This window comes from Chiloscyllium punctatum, chromosome 32 (assembly GCF_047496795.1).
Source record: "Chiloscyllium punctatum isolate Juve2018m chromosome 32, sChiPun1.3, whole genome shotgun sequence".
Lineage (NCBI taxonomy): Eukaryota > Metazoa > Chordata > Chondrichthyes > Orectolobiformes > Hemiscylliidae > Chiloscyllium > Chiloscyllium punctatum.
Genome location: NC_092770.1, coordinates 3231614 through 3255729, shown reverse-complemented (window position 1 = coordinate 3255729; position 24116 = coordinate 3231614). Strand labels below are relative to the sequence as shown.

The following is a 24116-nucleotide window of genomic DNA, read 5'->3' as shown; positions in this document are numbered from 1 at the left end:
TAGATTGCCTTACATGACTGTGCCAGGTTTTATATTGGTGGGTTTGGTTTTGTCGAGTTCTGGAAAATTTAAAAGTATAAAAAAATGCAACTTGATTGCAAATTGCATTCTTAATATATTTCACCAATGATAATAAGATTTTTCATGAATACATATGAGAAAACATCTTCTCAGTTTTGCACAGTGAGTATAAGACATTCACCAACTCTTTAGAGACTTCAGTTTTAAACCTGATCTTCAGAAATTATTGGACCACATGATTCAATTTATGCTCATACAAGGAGATTCATTAAATAAAAACTATTTATCCATGTAACTTTGGTTAGTTTGAAGTTAAAAAGTTAGGTACTTTAATGTACTGAATATTAATAAACATGCTCAGAATTGCTACAATTTCAGGCTTGACCTAGACTAGGATTTTAGTTTTATTTGTTCTCAGAATATGTATTATTCTAGCAAGGAGGAAATTAGTGCTTTTTCTTTATTATCATTAGAAGATGGTGCCTTCTTGCACTGTTGTAGACCTTGTGGTTACAGTGCTCACAAGATGCTGTAAAATAGGAATTTAAGGATTCTGACCAAGCACAATGAAACAATAATGATCCACGTTCAATCAGGGTGATATATGACTTGAAAGGAACTTGGAGCAATATGAATTCAGATACAGGACATGAATTATAGCCCTGTAGCCCATTTACTGTGAATTTCAAGTGTAATGATTTATAATCCTGCACTAAATATGAACTGCTTGTGATTAAGTGCAAAAGTTGCCCACTTGGATTCTGAAATAAGCAGTTCCTTCTGCTGTTGTGTAAACAAGCTATCCTAACTGTGCAAATGTGTGATTAGGGTGAAGCAGATTGGGAGGTGTGTGCAGCCTGTCAGCATCATTGTGAAGCAGAGCTGCATCAGAAGGGCAGCAGTGGCAGAAGAATCCATTCAAACTGCTTATACCTGTCAGAGCCAAAGTGTGACATCACAGCAAAACAGGTCGGCTGGTTGGTGGGTATTTTTCCCACGTCTCCTTTGATTGGCCAAGTGATTTAAATCAGGAGACATTATTACAGCTGAAGAGCATGGTTAACAAATTCATTTTTAAAACATTTAATAGCCAAATTAATAAATTAAATCAAATAGACATGACTCAGCAGGTGATGTGTTGCAGTTGCAATATGAGACAGTTGGTTGATGTAGTAACTGCAACTGCAACACGTGTTGCTTGCTCAAGGAATGCTGGCACAACATACACTATGCTCTGTAGTTTATGTCCCAAACTGCAGACACATTTTGTGTTGCTCCCTTGGAAGAATACACAAAGATAGGGATTATAAAGGAAGTGGGCTAGTAGGACTAAATGCACCTATGTAGACTAGCCTGGTTCCAGCATTAGCATGCTATGAAGATCACAGCCAAAAAACATACTCTTAGTCACCCGTGTTTTAGGTAAATGAAGACACACTTTCACTTTGAGTGCTGCACACCAATTGGAAAGTGAAACAGGATAGCAAAAATATTCTCTCTCCACCTGAATAGTGAAATTCAACCATGGTTAAAAGCACTAGAATTACAGAATCTCAGCTAATCTGTAAAACCAAGGATGGTGAAGCTGACTGTTCACCTCCTAATACCAACACGACCGGCAACCTCCACTGCAACCGTCAAGCTTTTTACCTACTCGCTGTTAGTGAACAATTCAGAGAATGATCTATATTTGGACTCACCTCTTATTTCTAATCTGTGTGTATGTGTTTTGCATTATTAATTCCTCTCATGTTTAGTAATTAATAATCTAACCCTTTTTTTGTTAATTCAAGTAAGCCTGGTTAAATTGGCTTCTTCAAAAATATAGGTTAATCTGTCTGGGAGAAAGGTATTCATAGGGGACAGGATTCTTTCCAGACTAACCTTGTTGTAACTAACTGAACTGGTGGGTGAATAAAGAAGGGGAACCAGTTCATTCTCCTCATCCAATTTTAGTAATTTGGAGTATTCGGTCTGGAATTACTATGAATTGGGAAACCACACTGAGAATCTGGTCATAAGAATTACAAAAAAAATTAAAATCACAAAAGACAAATTATGTTATCAGTTGTGATTAATTGATATGCTTTGAACTATATAGGTAAATGAACATCACTCTTATACTGAATGAACAGCAGTTCTTCAGTCTGGCGGTTGGTTATGGAAGGAAATGTTAACAATGAACTATTTCAGTTTTGAAGATATCCTGTTCACATTTCTGTGACTACGAACAGATGCAATAAGATCAAGAAAGATAAGGCAGCAAATTATAACTGAGCATATAGCATAATCAATGCACAATAGCAGTACTGGAACCTAGCATAAACTCTGACTGCAGAGGTTAGCTGTTGACCACAAAAGCAGGTTAAGTGCGCGGTAGTGAAGACATTGGGAAGGACACAAGAATAATCACAAACTACCCACCTTCAATGGAGTCAGTGGGAAATAAGAATCATTTAAACTTCAGGATACTGACTGTCTTGTTTTATTGATTATAACTTTTGCTGATTAGCAAATTGCCCTGGAAGCTCAGCATTTAGTCTGTCATCTGAAATGCATTGTTTTGGAATGACACCTTTTACAAAATACATCAAATATTTTAGTTTCTCACAGGCAGCAGTGTTTCCCCTGCTGCTGTTGTTCCTGCTCCTCTTATTTATCTGTTGTCCCATGTAGTGCCTTATAAGCAACCCTTCAACAGAGGGAAACGCAGATGAAGATGAGTGAAGTCGAAGACAGGTGAGCTGGTTTCCAAGAGGTTGGAAGTTGCCTGTGAAACTATAAGTAGCAGCATCTTTTCCAGTGGGTAAGGCTGCACCTATTCAGTCTCACTGAAGTAAAACACCTCACTGTGCTGTCACCTGGTTGACTCTGGCAAGTTGCAGAGAGCACAGGAAACCCATTTGCTAGCTCTTAAAATGTTGGGTTAAATCTTTAGTGGAGCATTTCAATTACTGATCCAAAACTATAGGTGAGACGGGGAATTTCCCATGTTATGCTCAGCAGGATCTGATACAATACAGAGCCACTTATTGGGACTTTCACACCACCTCGACCTGCACACAGACCCTCCTCCTCTGGCCTGTTAAAATTCAGCTCAATGTATCACTGAGGCACTGACTACAAAATCAAACTCAACACTTTTCTTGATCAATTACAGTCTACCTGCCGAGCTCAGTTACACAACAATGACAAAGAGTGAGATCTCATTGCCATGTCATCAGTTGTTTTAACTAAATGGTCAGTGTTCTGTATTTATAATTAATAAAGAAACTGGAGATTTCTTATTCAGCAAATTAACGTGGCAGTTTCCAAACTGTGGGCTGTGACCTGCAGTGGGGTCATGAGAACTAGTGTTTTGGGTTGGTGAGCTGTCACTGCTCTGAGACAACAATGGCGCCTGTGAAGAGCAGACTTTAGTGATACACAATAGGTAAATGCCACCCAACAGGAAAGGGGCACATGGTGAACCAGAACACGCTTTAACCTTAGGATACAATTTTCATGGTGTGTACCAAATAAAGTCATAGAGATGTACAGCATGAAAACAGACCGTTTGGTCCAACCGTCCAGATATCCCTAACCAATCTAGTCCCACCTGCCAGCACCCGACCCATATCCCTCCAAACCCTTCCTATTCATATACCCATCCAAATTCCTTTTAAATGTGGCAACTGTACCAGCCTCCACCACCTCCTCTGGCAACTCATTCCATACACGTACCACCCTCTGCGTGAAAAAGTTGCCCCTTAGGTCTCTTTTATATCTTTCCCCTCTCACTCTAAACCTATACCCTCTAGTTCTGGACTCCCCCACTCCATAGAACATAGAACATAGAACAATACAGCTCAGAACAGGCCCTTCGGCCCACGATGTTGTGCCGAACTTCTAACCTAGATTAAGCACCCATCCATGTACCTATCCAAATGCCTCTTAAAGGTCGCCAATGATTCTGACTCTACCACTCCCACGGGCAGCGCATTCCATGCCCCCACTACTCTCTGGGTAAAGAACCCACCCCTGACATCTCCCCTATACCTTCCACCCTTCACCTTAAATTTATGTCCCCTTGTAACACTCTGTTGTACCCGGGGAAAAAGTTTCTGACTGTCTACTCTATCTATTCCTCTGATCATCTTATAAACCTCTATCAAGTCACCCCTCATCCTTCGCCGTTCCAACGAGAAAAGGCCGAGAACTCTCAACCTATCCTCGTACGACCTACTCTCCATTCCAGGCAACATCCTGGTAAATCTTCTCTGCACCCTCTCCAAAGCTTCCACATCTTTGCTAAAGTGAGGCGACCAGAACTGCACACAGTACTCCAACTGTGGCCTAACCAAAGTCCTGTACAGCTGCAACATCACTTCACGACTCTTGAATTCAATCCCTCTGCTAATGAACGATAATACTCCATAGGCCTTCTTACAAACTCTATCCACCTGAGTGGCAACCTTCAAAGATCTATGTACATAGACCCCAAGATCCCTCTGTTCCTCCACCTGACTAAGAACCCTACCATTAACCCTGTATTCCACATTCTTATTTGTTCTTCCAAAATGGACAACCTCACACTTGGCAGGGTTGAACTCCATCTGCCACTCCTCAGCCCAGCTCTGCATCATATCTAAGTCCCTCTGCAGCCGACAACAGCCCTCCTCACTGTCCACAACTCCACCTATCTTCGTATCATCTGCAAATTTACTGACCCACCCTTCGACTCCCTCATCTAAGTCATTAATAAAAATTACAAACAGCAGAGGACCCAGAACTGAACCCTGCGGAACTCCACTTGTAACTGGGCTCCAGGCTGAATATTTACCATCTACCACCACTCTCTGCCTTCGACCGGTTAGCCAGTTTTCTATCCAATTGGCCAAATTTCCCTCTATCCCATGCCTCCTGACTTTCCGCATAAGCCTACCATGGAGAACCTTATCAAATGCCTTACTCCAGGGAAAAGATTCTGCCTATTTATCCTATGCATGCCCCCCAATTTTGTAAACCTCTATATGATCACCCCTCAGCCTCCGATGCTCCAGGGAAAACAGCCCCAGCCTGTTCAGCCTCTCCCTACAGCTCAAATCTTCCAACCCAGGCAACATCCTTGTAACTCTTTTCTGAAACCTTTCAAGTTTCACAACATCTTTCCGATAGGAAGGAGACCAGAATTGCACGCAACATTCCAAGAGTGGCCTAACCAATGTCCTGTACAGCCACAACATGATCTCCCAGCTCCTGTACTCAATACTCTGACCAATAAAGGAAAGCATACCAAACGCCTTCTTCACTAATCTATCTACCTGCAACTCCACTTTCAAAGGGCTATGAACCTGCACTCCAAGGTCTCTTTGTTCAGCAACACTCCCCAGGACCTTACCATTAAGTATATAAGTCCTGCTAAGATTTGTTTTCCCAAAATGCAGTACCTCGCATTTATGTGAATTTATCTCCATCTGCCACTTCTCAGCCCATTGGCCCATCTGATCAAGATCCTGTTGTAATCTGAGGTATCCTTCTTTGCTGTCCACTACACCGCCAATTTTGGTGTCATCTTCAAACTTACTAACTGTACCTTTTATGCTCGCATCCAAATCATTTAGAAAAATGATGAAAAGTAGAGGACCCAGCACCAATCCTTGTGGCACTCCAATGGTCACAGGCCTCCAGTGTGAAAAACAACCCTCCACCACTACCCTATGTCTTCTACCTTTGAGCCAGTTCTGCATCCAAATGGCTAGTTCTCCCTGTATTCTGTGAGATCTAACCTTGCTAACCAGTCTCCAATGAGGAACCTTGTCTGGACCCAAAATGTCAATGACTTTTAGGGGACATGGGGGTCTGATTACTGAGAGTAGTAGGGTTTGAGGGGCTGATTACTGTATGTTGAGTATGGTTATGGTATATAGACACAAGGGTCTGATTTCAGTGTGGGGAATTGTGACAGAGGGGATGTGGGGTGAAGGATAACTGAATCTTCTATCACTAAAGACTATGAAGAGATTTGCTGAAACCTACTTGAAGACACATAATTTTTACAAAGTACTTCAAAAACTCATATGAATATTTGTAAGAATATGTTGATTTACAATACATAAATGTTAGTGATGTTATACTAATTGTCACTGTTACTTAATTGCTTGTTTACTTTGGCTTGCATCTGCACTCTTGTTAGTTTTTCTGTGTTAAAATGGGAACCCTTTGGAAAATAGTGAGAGAAACACTGGATTAAATACTAAAAAGCAGACTGGAATTAGCTACTCCAAAGCAAAATGAGATAATAACAATGTATCGCCTCGGCAACTGGCCTATACCAGCATGATCAACTAGTTGCCCACGAAAATAAGAAAATGTTGTTTGCAGAATTACTATAAATAATAGTATTACAGTGAACAATGACACCAAGTGGAGAGGACTGATTTCCCACATGTGTGTTTTACATGAAATAGACAGTTTTGTTTTTCCCAAATTCTGGGTTCAACTATTAAAAAGCGTCAAAGGTTTAAAAGGTCCATCATTCTTTTCTTATGCAGACTGACCTTCAAAAATCACAATCATAATGCTATAAATTAGCTGGTGCCCCTTTGAAAATATAGCAATCATTGCTGTTGCTTAGCATGGTTTATGGAAACAATGAAGGTCAACAATGTTGTTGTGCAATTTTTAACAATGTTATCTTCAATAGAGTTTAAGATCAGAATATTAATGCCCAAAACATTCACACTTTTGTATTGAACTAGTTTCTTTCTACTGGTCTACAGCGTTCAGGCAAAAAGTAGTAAACAGGCTTGACATCTTAAAGCCCATTAAGGCACAAGAAATTATTCCTCAGATTGGACTTGAAACAAGAAATACCAAGCAACTAGATGCTGTGCTGATTTCATTTGAAAACTTTAACATATAAAACTGTACCAATTACATTACATAAAGCTACAATCACTAAATTTATGTCAATTCTACAGATGAAACTATATTCCTGGGTATCTGAAGTCTTGCATGGATTTAAAAATTTATTTTCTGATTATAGTGAAATAAACTGTGTATATTTTTCATTCTTTTGTAGAATTAAAAATTCTGTCTTGTCTTAACTCTTTACTTTCCAACAACAAAATCTCTCTTTCTGTTCTTTCTTTTTTTTCATCCTCAACATGTAGGATGGCCGAGTGGCATTTATCGCTTATCTCCAATTGCCTGAAGCAGCTGGTGGCGAACCTTCTTTCTGAGCTGACACAATTATTCTTTTTTATATGGTTTGATAACAACCAAGTGGCTTGCTAGGCCACACCATGGTGCAGTTAAAGAATACACTGGTGAGGAACTCGAATCATGTTTTGGTCAGACTGGTTAAGTACAGCAGTTTTCCATCCATAAAGGACATTAGTGAGCTATCTGGTTTTTAACCAGTCCAGGGGGAGGTGATGGCCTCGTGGTATTATCACTGGACTGTTAATCCAGAGACCCAGATAATGTTCTGGGGACCCAGGTTTGAATCCTGCCACAACAGGTGAATTCAACAAATATTTAGAATTAAGAATCTAGAGACGATCATGAATCGATTGACGGAAAAAACCCATCTGGTTCACTAATGTTCTTTAGGGAAGGAAATCTGCCATCCTTACCTGGTCTGACCTACAGTGGGTTACAGATCCACAGCAATGGATCTTTACTGCCCTCTGAGCGAGCAGGGATGGGCAATAAAAACTGCCTAGCCAGTGATATCCTCATCCCATGAATGAATAAAGAAAAAAAAAGCACTTTTTCTGAAACTAACATTTGGATCCAGATTTTTAAAATTGAATTTGAATTCTCAGACTGGAACAATAGGATTTAAACTCACATTCTTTGGAATCTCTGGATTGCTCATTCAGTAATACACCTACCTAAAAAGGAGCATATAACACAGGGTTTATAATACTTTTATAAGGTTACTTATGAATTGCAGTAAATTTCTTTTCCTTTTATTCACTCGTGGGACGTGGGCATTGCTGGCTTGGCCACTTCATTTATTGCTTGCCCCTACTTGCCCTTCAAAAGGTGTTAGAAAGCGGTCTTCATGAACTGCTGCACTCCATGTGCTGTTGGCTAACTCAACACTTTTGGGAGAGAGTTCCAGGATCTTGGCCCAGTGACAGTGAAGGGAAAGCAATGTATTTCCAATCAGGATGGTGAGAGGCTTGAAGGGTAGTGGTTTCCCATGTGTGTGCTTCTTGATGGAAGTGGTCATGGGTTTGGAAGGTGCTGTCTAAGGATCTTCGGCAAATGTCTGGAGTGCACCTTGTAGATAGTGCACCTTGCCCAAACTTTACATCAGTGGTGGAGGAAGTGAATGTTTGTGGACATTGGAGCCAATTGAGCAGGGTCCTTTGTCCTGGTGGTATCAAGCTTCTTGAGTGTTGCTGGAGCTGCACCCATCCAGGTAACTATCCCATCACACTATTGACCTGTGCCTTGTAGATGGTGGACAGACTTTGGGGAGTCAGAAGGTGAGTTACTCACTGCAGTATTCCTAGTCTGTGACCTACTGTTGTAGTCACCATATTTATATGGCTAGTCCTGTTGAGTTTCTGGTCAATGTTCAAGACTTTCTGACATGCAACACAAATGCAATTAGAATCACAGAGATGTACAGCACAAAAACAGATCCTTAGGACAAACTCATCCATGCCAACCAGATATCCTAACCTAATCTCGTTCCATTTGCCAGCACTTGGCCCATATCACTCTAATTCATATTCCTATTCATCTACCCATTCAGGTGCCTCTTAAATGCTGTAATTGTACCACCTTCCACCATTTCCTCTGGCAGCTCATACCATACACGCACTACCCTCTGCGTGAAAAAGTTGACACTTAGGTCTCTATTAAATCTTTCCCCTCTCACTCTAAACCTATGCCCTCAAGTTCTGACTCCCCCACCCAAAGGAAAATACCTTGTCTCTTTACCCTATCCATGCCCCTTATGATTTTATAAACCTCTATAAAGTGTGGACAGCACAGCGGCACAGCGGTTAGCACTGCTGCCTCACAGTGCCAGAGACCTGGGTTCAATTCCCACCTCAGGCGACTATCTGTGTGGAGTTTGCACATTCTCCCCGTGTCTGCGTGGGTTTCCTCCGGGTGCTCTAGTTTCCTCCTACAGTCCAAAAATGTGCAGGTTAGGTGAATTGGCCTTGCTAAATTGCCTGTAGTGTTAGGTGAAGGAGTAAATGTAAGGGAATGGGTCTGGATGGGTTGCGCTTTGGTGGGTCGGTGTGGACTTGTTGGGCCGAAGGGCCTGTTTCCACACTGTAAGTAATCTAATCTAATCTAAAAAGTCATCCCTTTCCCTCTGATGCCCCAGGGAAAACAGCCTCAGCCTCTCCCTATAGCTCAAATCCTCCAACCCTGGCAACATCCTTATAAATCCTTTCTGAACACTTTCAAGTTTCACAACATCCTTCTGATAGGAGGAAGACCAGAACTGCACAAAATATTCCAACAGTGGCCGAACCAATGTTCTGTACAGCCACAACATGAACTCCCAACTCCTATACTCAATGCTTGGTCCAATAAAGGAAAGCATACCAAATGCCTGTTTCACTATCCTATCGATTTGCGACTCCACTTTCAAGGAACTACGAACCTGCACTCCAAGGTCTCTTTGTTTAGCAACACTACCCAGGATCTTAAATTAAATTAAAATAACTCCAGAAGCAATTCTGGTGGTTGAGCTGGAGAATGGAACATTTGATCCTATATCATGCCATTCAGGTAAATGTTCCTAAGGTTGACCTATAGTTTGTGGTACCTAGGCTTCTCTAAACCAACAGCAATGGAAAAATACAGTTAGTCTCAATGTACCCAGGGCACAGAGGAGAAAAGATTACAGCCTCCGCAAACCTACTGGTGATTCAGTGACCAGCTGGAAACTTTACATTAGTGGATGGTGATCAACTTAACTGATATACCTTCAATAAATAAGCAGCTTATAGTACTCACAGTCTAGTCCCACCTACGAAGAAATGCTAAGCAGATATGGATCTTAAAAGATGCCAATTGTTATGAAACAGTGCCCCCAGCAGTTTGAGGAGGATAGGTTCAGAAAAATCTTCTGAAAATATAAACAGACTACAATGAGACAAAAAGATCCAAGAACCATTTTAAAACTTCTTTGACAGCAGACAATTTCATTAACACTTCAGTGAAGTGCTTTGGGACATTTTGTTGCATTTAAAGGCATGCCAGTTGTGAAGCTATCTAATTTCCAGCCTTTCCTCCAGAATTTTAAAATCCTCTGATTTTAACATGTAACAAGGACTCACCGTCATATTTGGCTAAAACAGCTTGCACGTCAGCATAGGCCTGTAGCTCTAAAAGTGCCTCCAGTAAATTTTCATGGATGTTGAACATACTGAGAAGGGGAAACTCCTTCATAAGCTATAAAGGAAAATCAATTTGACAATTACATTGAGAACTACCATAGGCGATAAGTTCAAGATTTACGAAAAATAAATATATTAAGAATAATTGACACATTTTGATTATGTACCTTTAACAGATCAGAACATTTGTCAAATTGTTTTAATAATTAGGCGTCGATATCTGTATATGCAAGTTTGGTTTGGATTCTGTTCTTGCTATGCATTTTTATGTTATAGCTGATGTAGCTGGATTAATTTGTTCAAATGGATTGTTGATGTCCCAAAATCTACCATCAACACATGTGAATGTTTAAATTAGTTCTTTAAAATAGTTAAGTTATTGCTCACAATACTGATGTAACAATGATTCATTAAAGGAGGTTGGTGCAATACTTTGCAAGGCAAAATATTTTACTCTTTGCAGATCTTGTTCTAAATGGAAGCATAACAAGCATTGAATAGCAATCAGGGAATCTTGTATAATTTGAATACAATATTATGCTCATTTTGTTCTGTTTGTGTTTTAACTGCTGAACACTACAGGAGAGTTTCAAGTGTCAATAGTGTCACACTGATTTTGTATGTTTTCAGTCAAATTCTAGGAGCAATATTGTTACAAAAGGATAAAGCTTGGAGTGTTCTAGAGTTCACGTCAGCTTAAAATGGCTACTGGGACCAGTAATGTTGGGCTGGATTCTAGTTCTGGGACTGGATGCATGGGTGTATGTCTGGGTCCCAACCTCAGACTGCACTGACACCTGATAGACAACATAATGGTCCATTATTGTTGAGGGAGTAATTAAGCACAGGGCCTGGGACCCTGTGACTGCAGGGACAATAGAAGACCTTTCAGTTCTGAGGGTTTGGCAGCACCACCTTCACAGGTTGAAGAAGCTAATGTAGACAAGTGAGAGAGAACGCCTCAAATCGAAAGCTTCCTCAGAACACTTTTTCAAAAGGTGAAATTAAAACGGGCCAGTCCACTACTCTTGAGTGTGGAAAATGGTTGATTGGGTGCATGCCTCTTGGTCTGTTGCCAGGAAACCGTTTCCCATCTCTGGGCATTGCTTTAGCCTCATATAGTGGGGATCATCCATGCTGAATGAAAAATTCCAGCTGTCATTAGTAGTGTGACCTTAATATTGGTGCCTAATCGGCGACATATTGATTACAGGCAGGTAACTGTTTATCCACTGACTTGACGCATAGAGGCAGGAAGCTGCCTGCAACCTGGCAGAAAATTACGAGCCAATTTGGTGTCGCCCCCATGGTTCTTTAAAAAATGTTGCCTCCACATTCCTGACTGAATTAAGGTTAGTCTACCTTTCCAATCGTCATTTCAGTCCTTTTAAACAGATGATCATGTGCGATCAGCCACACTCGGATTATTCTGATAACGTCAATTTTTACTCACATCCCGCATCATTTTTACTGCTTCTCTTGTCCTTCCCAGTTTTCTTGAACACATTGCCAATCTTCTCTTAATGTAAACTAACACGTTTGTGTCCCTCCCTGAAAGACAGACAATCCCGTGTGAACAAATATGTTTGCAGCAGTCAGTAAAATAATTTATCTAATCCATAAGCAGAAACTGGCCAGCCAGCGCCTCGAACCTATTCCTCCTTCAACCTTCAATTACTTTCCTGCACCAAACCCAGTATAAAGAAAAATAAGTTTGTTTCATCAACTTCTGTCAAAGCATATTGTAAATGAATCTTTACGGTATCTGGAAAATGTCTAACTTTCTCAAAATATCATTTACTTTTACAATATTGCAGTCCACAAAAACATTTGGCACCTTTTTTCATTCATTCACGTAATGATGATGTCACTGGCTAGGCCTGCATCCTAATTGGACAGAGGGTAGTCAAGAGTCAACTACATTACTGTGGGTCTGGAATCACTTGTCGCCCAGACCAAGTAAGGATGGCAGTCTCCTTCTCTAAAACTGAACCAGATGGATTTTTCCGACAATTGGCAATGGCTTCGTAGTCATCACTCGGACCTTAATCCCAGATTTTGTAAATTCCACCATCTGCTGAGGTGGGATTTGAACCTAGGTCCCCAGAACATGACCGAGCTCTCTGGATTAACAGCCCAGCAATATTACCACCAGGTCAATACCTCCCTTCATAAAAGGATAAAGGTTATTTTATTGTTAAGAAGGCATATGGTGTGTTAGGTTTCATTTGTAGAGGGATTGGGTTCTGGAGCCACAATATCATGCTGCAACTATACAAAACGCTGATGCGACCACACTTGGAATATTGTGTACAGTTCTGGTCCTCATATTTCAGGAAGGATGTGGAAGCATTGGAAAAGGTGCAGAGGAGATTTACCAGGATGTTGCCTGGTCTGGAGGGAAAGGCTGAGAGACTTGAACCTGTTCTCATTGGCAAGAAGAAGGCTAAGAGGGGATTTGATAGAGACATACAAGATGACCAGAGGATTAGAAAGGGTAGACAGTGAAAGTCTTTTTCCTAGGATGATGACTACAAATTGAGGGGTGATAGATTTGAGACAGATGTCAGAGGCAGGTTCTTTACACAGAGAGTGGTAAGGGCATGGAATGCTCTACCTGCTAATGTAGGCAACTCAACCACATTAGGGAGATTTAAACAATCCTTAGATATGCACATGGATGCTTTTGGGATAGTATAGGGGGAAAAGTTGAGAATAATTCACAGGTCAGCTCAACATTATGGGCCGAAGGGCCTGTTCTGTACTGTATTGTTCTATGTTCTATTATTTTCAGTTAACTGACAACTACAGAAGTAATTTGCACTACAATCTAAGTTTTTGAAAAATGATTTCACAATTATATTCGCAAATTATGAGAGCTGAGTTTGTGCTCTCTTCATGTTCTCCTTCCTTTTGATAACTGTTACAAATTTGTACAAACTGGTGTCAAAGGGAATACGAAACCTGTCTTGTCCAGAACACTTCAAAGATGCATTCCATACTCAAGTGGCTCATTTCCTTCTGATCACAATCTGAATTAATAGCTATGAGCTAGGTAACCAGTCTGGCATGAAAGGATGTCAGAGCTTTACAAGGTTTCCATTTAACAATCTTTCTCACCTAATTATTCGAAAAGTGCACTCATTTGATAATTGACTGGGATTAGACAGGATTAGAAGTGGGAAGCAAAATAAATAAATGTGGGCATTTTCACATTATCTATCTAGCACATCAGCATTACACCTCAGAGTAATGATGGACACGTTTACTTGGGGAAAAATGGAAAAGCTGGAGTGTTTCTTAATGTAATAATAAAGAGATTATAACCAGGAATATCTGTCAATGTAACAGAACACTCCATCCTACATTCTGTCAATATCTCCTTGTTTGGAATTAGTCTTTTCTCATTTCCTTCTTGCTTCAAACAGTTCATGTTTCAAACCACTACCTCACAAAGGTTGCGACAGATATGTACTCCCCAGACTCCTCTGTATGTTGCTTTTAAATTAGTTGTAGGAACAGGTAATTAGAGACAAGGCTTCCTTAACTGATAACCTTGAAAACAAGATTTTCTTTTCTAAGTAGCACAGAATCTAACATGATAGAATCAGGAACTTACTCTGAATTTTCTTAAAAGCTGTTGTGAAAATACTTACTTAAATAAAATCAATATATGACACGTGATGGAGAGAAATGAAGTAAGGCATAATTTCCATAAGTGAGTTACTTAAGTAATATGCAATTAGTGATAAATCATTTACTGCCATTTCCCTACAGATTCAGTGTAGAATACACCAGTGGTTCCAAATTAACACAAGAATTATTTAATTGGCCTGTAACCACACAGCAAGTTCTTTAATATTCAATATCACAACATCTCAATTCCAAAAAAAGAATAATAAATGACTTCCTTTCAAATTTCCTGAATGAAGCGTAAATGAGCAGCTACCTCAGACCAAGAGGCTACAGGTCACATCAGTCAACTGCCAAATTAGTAAGGAGTATTTAGTCACGATTCAATGTAGTTACGCATTTTTTGAATGAAATAATTCTTACATTTGATCAGGTTCAACTCTTTAAACAAGCAACAGTATATGCATTGATTGGTATTAATATCTCAAATCATGCCCCAATGAAATACTAATGAAAAGCAAGAAAACACACGATGCTCCAGTCCATCCCATAAAAATATGTATAAGCAAGTTTCTAAGTGAAGAATCTCCATCTTCCAAGCTTTTATTTCAAGGACATCTTCATCCATTCCCAAATGAAGCTATAACACAGGATTACAAGCATGCTAAACAGCAGAAGCAGCATGCAATAGACAGAGGTGTGTAATATTACAAACAATGGATAAAACTAAAGCTCTGCAGTCTTGTCACGTCGATCCTGAATGGTGGTGGATGATTAAACAGGAGGAAGAGACGCCCCAAGTATCACTATCTTCGATTTAGAAGGGAGCAAAGCATGCTAGTGCAGAAGGCGGAAACATCCGAAATCATCTTCAGCCAGAAGTGCCAAGTGGATAATCTATCTTCAACTTGTCCTGAGCTTCCCAATGTTCAAACTGCCAGTCTTCAGCCAATTTTGCTCCATGTGATGATATCAAGAAACAGCTGAAGGTACAAATACTGCAAAGGCAATGGACATGATAGCATTCCGACAGTAGTGCTGAAGATTTGTGATCCTAGCCAAGTTATTCTAATACAGTTACAACATTGACATATATGCAACAATATGGAAAAACACCCAGATATGTCCAGTACATTAAATGTAGGACAAATCCAACCTGACCATTACCATCCCATTGGGTAAATCTCAATGATCAGCAAAAAGATGGAAATGGCATTGACAATATTATCTAGTGATACTTCTTCAGAAATAATCTGCTCACAGATACTCAGTTTGGATTCTGCCAGGGCATCTTACCTCCTGATATCACTACAGCCTTAGTCTAAACATGAACAAAAGAGCTGAACTTTGACATCAAGGCCACATTTGGCAGAGGATGACATCAAAGAGCCTTAGTAAAACTGAGGTCAATGGAATCAAGGTAACAACTTTCCACTGGCTGGAGCCAAACCCAGAACACAACAAGATGGTTATGATTGTTGGAATGCAATATCTCAACCACAGGACATCACTGCAAGAGTTATTCAGGGGAATGTCCTAAGCACAACCATCTTCAATTGATCAATGGCCTTCCCTCCATCAGAGGGTCAGAAATGGGAGTGTTTGTGAATTATTGCACAATTTTCATTCCTGATTAAGGCTTATGCCTGAAACATCGACTGTCCTGCTCCTTGGATGTTGCCTGACCTGCTGTGCTTTTTCCAGTGCCATTTTCCATCGACTCTGACTCTCCAGCATCTGCAGTCCTCACTTTCTCCTAGTTCCTCAAATACTGAGGCACTCTGTGTCCGTATGCTGCAAGACTTTGGACAACACTAAGCTTGGGTTTAGAAGCGGCAAGTAACATTTGCGCCACACAAGTATCAAGCAATGACCATATCCATCAAGAGAGAATCTAACCATCTCTCCAAGGTGTTTAATGGCAGTGTCATTACTGAATCTCCCATTATCAATATCCTGGGAGTTACCATTGAACTGAAACCAAACTGGATCATTATTGAAACACAGTGGCTACATGAGCAAGTCAGAAGTTGAAAGTCCTGTAGTAACTAACTCATCAACAGCCTGTCCATCATCTACAAGACAGAAGTCAGGAGTGTGAAGGAATGCTTTCACTTTGCTTAGTTGGATGCAGTTCCAACAACACTTGAAAAGCTCAATGTCAACTAAGACAAAGCAGCCTGTTTCATTGGCATTCTATTCATCATCTTAAACATTGACTGCCTCTACCACTGCCTCACAGTGACAGCAAATGTGTACCATCTGCAAGGTGTATTGTTGGACATGCCTCTTTCAACAGCACCTTCCAAATCTGGGACCTCAACACCCAGAAGAAAAGGGCATGCCACAAAATACTGCCAGCCACAAGTTCCCCTGACTTGAAACCATAGTCACTGATCCTACAATGTCATTGGGACAAAATGCAGAAATTTCCTTTTTACAACACTGTGGGTGTTCTTACTCTAGATGAACCGTATCAATTCAAGAAGGTAGTGGTGAGCCAACTTCTCCCTGGGCAAACAGGGACGGATAACAAACATTGGCATGAAAGAACTTTTAAAACTTAATGACAGAATCTCACACACTTCAAATTGACAAAATTCAAGTCTCTCTTCAAGTTATAGACAATAGGTGCAGGAGTAGGCCATTCTGCCCTTCGAGCCTGCACCACCATTCATTATGATCATGGCTGATCATCCTCAATCAGTATCCTGTTCCTGCCTTATCTCCATAGCCCTCGATTCCACTATCCTTGAGAGCTGTATCCAATTCTTTCTTAAATGAATCCAGAGACTGGACCTCCATTGCCTTCTGGGGCAGAGCATTCCACACACCCACCACTATCTGAGTGAAGAAGTTTCTCCTCATCTCTGTCCAAAATGGCCTACCCTTTATTTTTGAGCTGTGTCCTCTGGTTCGGGACTCACCCATTAGCGGAAACATGTTTCCTGCCTCCAGAGTGTCCAATCCTTTAATAATCTTATACGTCTCAATCAGATCCCCTCTCAGTCTTCTAAACTCATGCTTCCATGGTCTTCCATTTAACAAATGATAGAAAAGTTTGCTTATGTTTTCTTTGACATTGATATAGAAAAAGTAGTTACTTGGTCTTCTTCAACTCTATAACAGGCTGTAGGAGCAGTAATTGATATAGCTGTAAGCTTCTGAACCTAACTGGCAAGCAGTGAGACTGGTGAAGTACTTTCAAATAAAAAATATTTTCTTTGCACATTTTTAGCAACTCCCTGGCCCTCAGGACTCTGCTTCCAAGAAACTGGGCAACTTACCTTCTGCAGGACTAGTGATGATAATCCCCAGGTAATCCGTGTAAAGTGACTTATATTTCTTATTTATCTCTCCCCTTACAATAATGACACAACTACTCAGCAACTCCAAGAAATTAAGTAAGTGAAGCAAACTACAGATTAGATTGCTGGTCATCAAAACAAGAGGTTTAAACTGGTTGCATGGTACTTACTGTGCTGTGCTTCATACTGAGCTCCATGGTGTTGCAGTTGTTGGCTACGCCTATAACAAACCTCCCCTGCTTTCAGTGCCTGTTTAAAAAGTCGTTCTGCTTCCACAATAGTAGTGGCTTCTTCTTCAGCCAAAAGAATATAGGCAGTGGCACACCTACCAAAAGATTAGATTAGACTCTAATTAGACACAGACTCACTTGATGCTACAGCATCGGTAAATTTTTGAAGTAACATCCATAAATAGTTTTTCTTCTCTTAAGCTAAATGCAAAAGTCCTAGGCATTGAATAGAAACTGTATGCCCATTTTTCTGCATCAAGAGAGTGTGTTCCACTTCCCATGTGAACTAACCCTTTGGCAGATAAGCCAGTGAAAGTCCAGTGATCGACTCTCTAAAAGACTACATTCATCCCTATAGAAAGGTAATGATATCATTTATTCAGAGGTGTAAATAAGAAACAGGAAATTATGCAAATTGGTGCCATAATTAACATCACCAATGCCTTTTTTAAAAAATGGAAGTGCTGGAGAAATTCAGCACATCTGGCAGCATCTGTGGAGATAAACAGACTTAATGTTTTGAGTCCAATATAATTTTTCTTTAAGGAGACTTTTTTTTCTACTTTTATTTCAGCACCTGCAGTACTTTGCTGTTACTTGAATGCATCTGTCTTTAAATTTGTTTTTTTTTAAACAGCGTATGGCCAAAATCTGTCAATTTCCACTCCAAATCTATGCTCAGTCAGCCGCTAATAAAACGCAGTCATAGGTCAACTAGAAAAAGCCTCTGTCCCCACCGAGTGAAAAAGGCAAAGAACAAGTACAACTCCCATTCTGGACAATTATCCAGTCCAATTGTTGGAAAATACCAAAACTGTCAATAATGAGGCACCTCCAGGGACATACATGCCTGAAATTGCCCTTCCTGTTGCACAGCTTGCTGACACTGTCGACAAACTCACAGCTACTTGGGCAAAGTAGTGAGAGCCATACCGCATTCACAGAACTTAAGCCAATCAAGCATCATCAGCTTCATAAAGGAAGGAAAAACTCAAAATACCCATGGCATTCAATTAGCTTCTCATTTTAGGCCTGAGATTTTGTTTGATGCAGGCTTATGAAAGCTTGCCCCTAGTGTGCACTGGCCAGAACCATGAAATAAAGCAATTCAAATTGGTTAGATTTGGAAGTACTATATATAAAACTGCCTGTTGCAAGAATGAAAGGTTTCAGAATTCAGATTGATTGTTGAACAAATTGATTATCTTCATCTTGGCTTGTAACTACATGCTGAATAAGGTATATATTCATTAGTGTGTGTATTTAAAAAAAACTATAGTTATTCCACAATCACAACAACATAAGAGATAGTAAAAGAATAAACCAATGTTTCAGAGTTCATCCTGTCAGGTCCCTTCTTATATGTTTTAACAAGGTCACCTTTTCTTTAAAACCCAAAGATGATAAGCCCAATTTACTCAGCCTTTCATTGCAGGAAACAAGCTAGTGAACCTCTACTGTATTAACTCCAATTTAATCCTTCCATAAAAATGGAGACCAAAAAAAAATGTTGATACAGACTCATTATGCCCATATCATCATGTATCGGTCAATCTAGGCTTTAGTCTGAATACCTGCAACTTCAAGAGCTTAACAAATCCTGCTTAGGCAAAACAATATCATAGCAAGTGAAAAGTATATTCCTTACAGGAAAAGAAAGAGTTAAAAGCAATTCATAGTACAGTTAGGAGTGCAGTGATTCAATTAAGTCTGTCTAAACAGTGGCTAAATCCCTCAAGAATTATTTTTTAAATATAATTATTTGTTTCCAGAAGAGTTGCAGTGCTGGCAAACTGCATTCATAAGAATGCATGGTCACTCTGAATACTCTGTGCAGATCACACCAGAATGCGTCATAGTTTAGGACAAACCACACTGGACAGAAATTTCACGTTCCCTCTCTGAAGGACATTGGCTGAATTTTCATAACTTTTAATGATTGGTTTCCTAGTTTGTTTATTCATATGCCCTGCCCAAAGGCAGGTGTTTAGCTCATTTTCTGCTCTTGCCTCATCTTGAGGTCATTCCTTGGTGGCTTTTTGACAGGGCTTGGTTTGCCACTATGTTCCACTCTCAGAAATAGGATGGGGAGGCAATTTCCAAGTTTACTTTAGCGAAGTAAAATCAAACCCTTATTGCTGAACTAGCCATTGACATGAACCAGCATCCCCAAAATCACCAAAATTTACAGAATACACGTCATGATCTCTCATGGTGGGATTTGAATTCATGTTTTCTAAGCTGTTAATTTAGTACCATAACCACTAGATTACAGTAACTGATAAATTCTTTAATTTAGTTTGAGAATATTTGTAATTCTTATAAGATGAATCCCAAGTGCAACAGAGACATCGTGAGTTACATAAAAGGGTAATTAGGATGACATTGAAGAATATATCTGGTATATCATTTTATATAAAATTAAATACAGATATACAAGGTATACAGAACAATGAAGCAAAATTTTCTCTTCAAAAAACGATGACAAAAAATATTCAGATCCAGGAAAATTGTTAAGAGTTACTGTTTAAGAATCAAAATACAGTGACAATTCACCCTGTTTACCAAGTCACAAGTCTAAAAGATTAGAAAGGAGGAAGTGCAATTGAAGCTAAAAATATTATAGCTAAGTTTTCTGAAAGCTTTGTAAGTGGCAGTTTTTCTTGGAAATGTGATAAGTATGAAATCAAATGCTCTGTTGGATATCCAGTTAACTCAGGGTGAGATTTCCTTTTTGCTTTGACTCCAACTCCAATTTAAAAAACCCAGGTTTAACCGTACAAGTTCACACCTGAAGAATGCTAAGTGGTCATTTAAATGGGAAAGAATTATCTACCTTGACAGTGGAATGTTTGATCCTAGAATAAAACAGAATCACAGTATTGTTACAGTGCAGTAGAAGGCCATTTGGCCCATTATATGTATACTGACACATTGCAGGATATCAGCAACACTTGAACTACCAAGTGGAGTAATATTCAATAGTAGGGCTCTGCCAACTGCAATAGTCAATGAACATTTTAATGACTAGTCAAGTGAAATGGTTACGCAAACAAGTCATAGAGAGGTTAATTCCTTCTTCACCTCCACACAGGGACACATTGTCATGCCGAACAGGTGCTACTTGCTGTTTTTTGTAATGTACACATGTTGATGAGCAGCTGAGAAATCAAATACTGAAATATTTCTGTGATTGCAATGATGTCAAAAGACCTCTATAGATCAGGACCGGAGTGAGTGAATTAAATAATAGTGCCAGATTGTATAAGTCTCAGACAGGCTGATGTGATGCCAAAGTAAATAAAGTGAATTAGGGAATAATGACACTGAGGAGTGATTAAGGAGCCGTTGTTTCTTTGAGTAACTCAGATAATGTTGCAAATCACAAGAGCAGAGCCCATCCTATTTTTGAGCTAAGATCACAGCCTTGAAATCACTCCCAGGTGATTTTTTAAGAACATACATTGTGAAGTTTATTCCATTTTGGGTCCTTCTCTTTGCTTGCAGCGGCTCTAGCAGCGGACGCCAATGGTAAAATACCCTGGATGAAAAGTGGACAGGGGTCTGATCAGAACAGACACAGTGGAAACATAAAACTGCACAGAAGTTGATCATCAGCATAAAACAATCACTCACCCTTATGGTATTTGTAAAATACATTGCTTAGAAAAAAACGGTGTATAGAAATACAAGATAGAAATGACATGTTAGGAATACACACTGAATCGCTGGAACAGATTAAGTGAAAAGGGAATTGAGCCCAAATATAAAAAAAGTCACTCACTCATTTAACTCTAAGGCTTCATGTGCTGCTGAAATTCTTGCTTGTGGGTTCCTCTCTCTCCAAGCTTTCTGCATTACTGTTCAAACAGAACAACAGCATCTTTTAAAACAAAATTAATTACGAGATGGAACTCATCTCTGGGATTTGAAAACTTTCCCACCTTTCTCTGTCATTAATCTATAAAGAAGTTCCAGCTGAACTTCATCAAATGTGGCACTGACCTATTTAAACTCAATGACTTTCATGAGGAGCCAGTGTTGTACTGAGGTCGACAAAGTTAAAAATTACACAACACCAAGTTATAGTCCAACAGGTTTATTTGGTAGCACTAGCTTTTGAAGCACTGCCTCTTACTACTTGATGAAGAGGCAGCACTTTGAAAACTAGTGCTTCCAAATAAAATGCACTGTTGGACTATAACCTGGTGTGTGATTTTTAACACAATAACTTTAGTAGTTTTTAATTCAATGGAATACTAAATGATAATATGGGCCACAGCAAATGAAAATCACAAATAATGAGGCTAAATTAACCTTTAGGTTAGCTTCATTGCCCTGAATCATGCACCCAATTCCTATATAAAACTGCAGCCCTCGCTAAAGAATAACACAATGCCTTGTAGGTTAGCAATTTGAAAGATGAGCACGGTTGTGCTTGAATTGAATTGAATTAGCTTTATTGTCACATATACCTAAAGATACAGTGAAAAATGTATACGTCTTCATTGATAGGTACCTTTCTACCTAAGATGGCACTAAGTACAGCTTTTTTAGTTAAGATCTTAGAAAATAGAGAAATAAAACCAAGTAATTTAATAAATGCAATTCCAACAGAACTGCTTCTATTTTAGGCCATTTAGTTATATGATATTATCAAAGTACAGGATCCAAGCCAGCAATCACCACTCTCTCAGATTTCTCCTCATTAGCAGCAAAGTAATAGAAGGAGATGTCAACACTGCTATAAAGTGGCATTTACTCAGCAATATCTAATACGCTCAGCTTGAGTTTTGCTTGGAACTATTTATCACCCTGCCAATTTTTTTGGCATTGTGGATTTCTTGATCATGACCACTATATATAAGCCCATATCTTTAATGTAGACCACAAACAGCAAGTGTTCCATCACTGAGCCCTGTGGAACCCCACAGGAAGCAGACATCCAGTCACAAAAAGTCCTCCCTCTTCATGTACCTGTCTAAATATTTTTTAAATGTCCTAACTGTACCCATCTCTACTGCTTCCTCTGGCAGTTCATTCCATGTATATGCCACTCTCTCACCTTAAACTGATGCTCTCTAGTTTTCGACTCCCCTACCCTCGGGAAAAGACTTTGGCTATTCAAAAGACTTAGGTATACCTCTCGATTTTATAAACCCTATAACATCACCCCTCAACCTCCTACGCTCCAGGTAAAAAAGTCCCAGCCTTCCACTTCTCTTTATAACCCAAATCATTCAGTACCAGTAACATCCTAGTAAATGTTTCTGCATTTGTTCCAGTTTAATAACATCTTTCCAATATCAGGGTGACCAGAACTGTATGCAATACTCCAGAAGTGGCCTCACTAACTGTTTTGAACTGTCTTGAAGAGTTTGGCAGTTATATTGCTGGACTAGTAATCCAAAAGTCTGGAGATAGAAGCTATCATCATAAATGCAATTATTTGCCCTTGAAATGGCTGACTAAGCCATACAGTTGTATTCAAGATAGCAGTGTATCAGCACATTCTATCAGTAATTGATGATGATCAACAAATGCTGGATTTACTGGTGATCCCACAGACTCTGATTGATAAGAAAATGAAGAGGAGATAAGTGAGATGATAAGGTGGGGGGTGTTAAAGAATGACTTTAGGCCATGGTGGAAGCTATGGAGTTGAGATGTTGCTTGGTGCAGATGGTGGTGGCATCCTTCATTTATGGAGTGCCTAAAGGCAATCACAAAGGTTTATGAAAAAGTATGATTAGTAGACTAGGTTGTAAGGATGGTTTTGATTTACCTAAACCTAAAGATTTATCCAATCTTAAGGCTGTTAAATCCGTCAGTAACTCTTCTTTCTATGTTAATTTCTTCTAACATTTCACAATCCTGACATCTGTATCTGCATCCATTGTGAAGCATTCATTGAGAATTGTGCCTACGTCTCCTCGATCCACACACAGATTGCCTTATTTTTTCCATAGCTATTCTCTTGCATTTTATATATTTAAATAACCCTTTCAATGCTTTCAATGCAAGTAGAAGCTGAAATATCATAAATATGTGAAATATTTTTATCAAAATGCAGGTATTTGACATTGCAGCAAATATAAAATTAGTTTTTCAGGATGTGTTAGCAGTAAGAAACTTAATACATCTTTTAAAATTCAGTTATTCAGTGCCATGTAGCTGGAAGTGTGGAAGTGTAGGAATAGAAGTATAGAGAGGAAGATTGCATGACTGGAGAGATGGTACCAGAGGGAGGGCTTTTGATTCCTGAGTTGTCAATGCTTTCTCATGCACTTGCTTTGTTTTCTTAATTTCCTTTTAAGATCCCTCCCCCACATGTTTAGGGATTCTGCCATCTTGAGCCCCTATATATTTGTCATAATATTATTTCTTAATTATAGCCTTTACGTCTCTTGACATTCAATTTTGGTCCCACTCTTTGTCTTTACAGGAATTAATTTACCCTGAATTCTTGCTATTTCTTCCTTAAATATTTCTCACTGCTCTGATACAATTTTATTTGCAAGTAGCAGCTCTCAGTCCATTTGGGCTAAACTGTATCTTACCTT

At 39.5% G+C, this 24116-nt stretch overlaps 1 protein-coding gene across 9 annotated transcripts in view; it reads right to left on the bottom strand.

Annotated features, from left to right (window-relative positions):
- The window catches only part of LOC140457835 (suppressor of tumorigenicity 7 protein homolog), a 208248-nt gene that overhangs the window by 41231 nt on the left and 142901 nt on the right, over positions 1-24116 (bottom strand). For 6 of the 9 annotated variants that reach the window (XR_011953371.1, XM_072551499.1, XM_072551502.1 and 3 more), the window contains exons 6-10: positions 21338-21413; positions 21017-21094; positions 17494-17648; positions 11836-11933; positions 10323-10437 (exon numbers count right to left, since the gene is read on the bottom strand). Coding sequence is in view for 8 of the 9 variants with exons in the window: in XM_072551499.1 (XP_072407600.1) it covers positions 10323-10437; positions 11836-11933; positions 17494-17648; positions 21017-21094; positions 21338-21413 (522 nt within the window). In the remaining variant the exon portion in view is untranslated. The remainder of the gene's footprint in view (positions 1-10322; positions 10438-11835; positions 11934-17493; positions 17649-21016; positions 21095-21337; positions 21414-24116) is intronic. The other 3 variants (XM_072551504.1, XM_072551505.1, XM_072551506.1) reach the window with 1 other exon arrangement.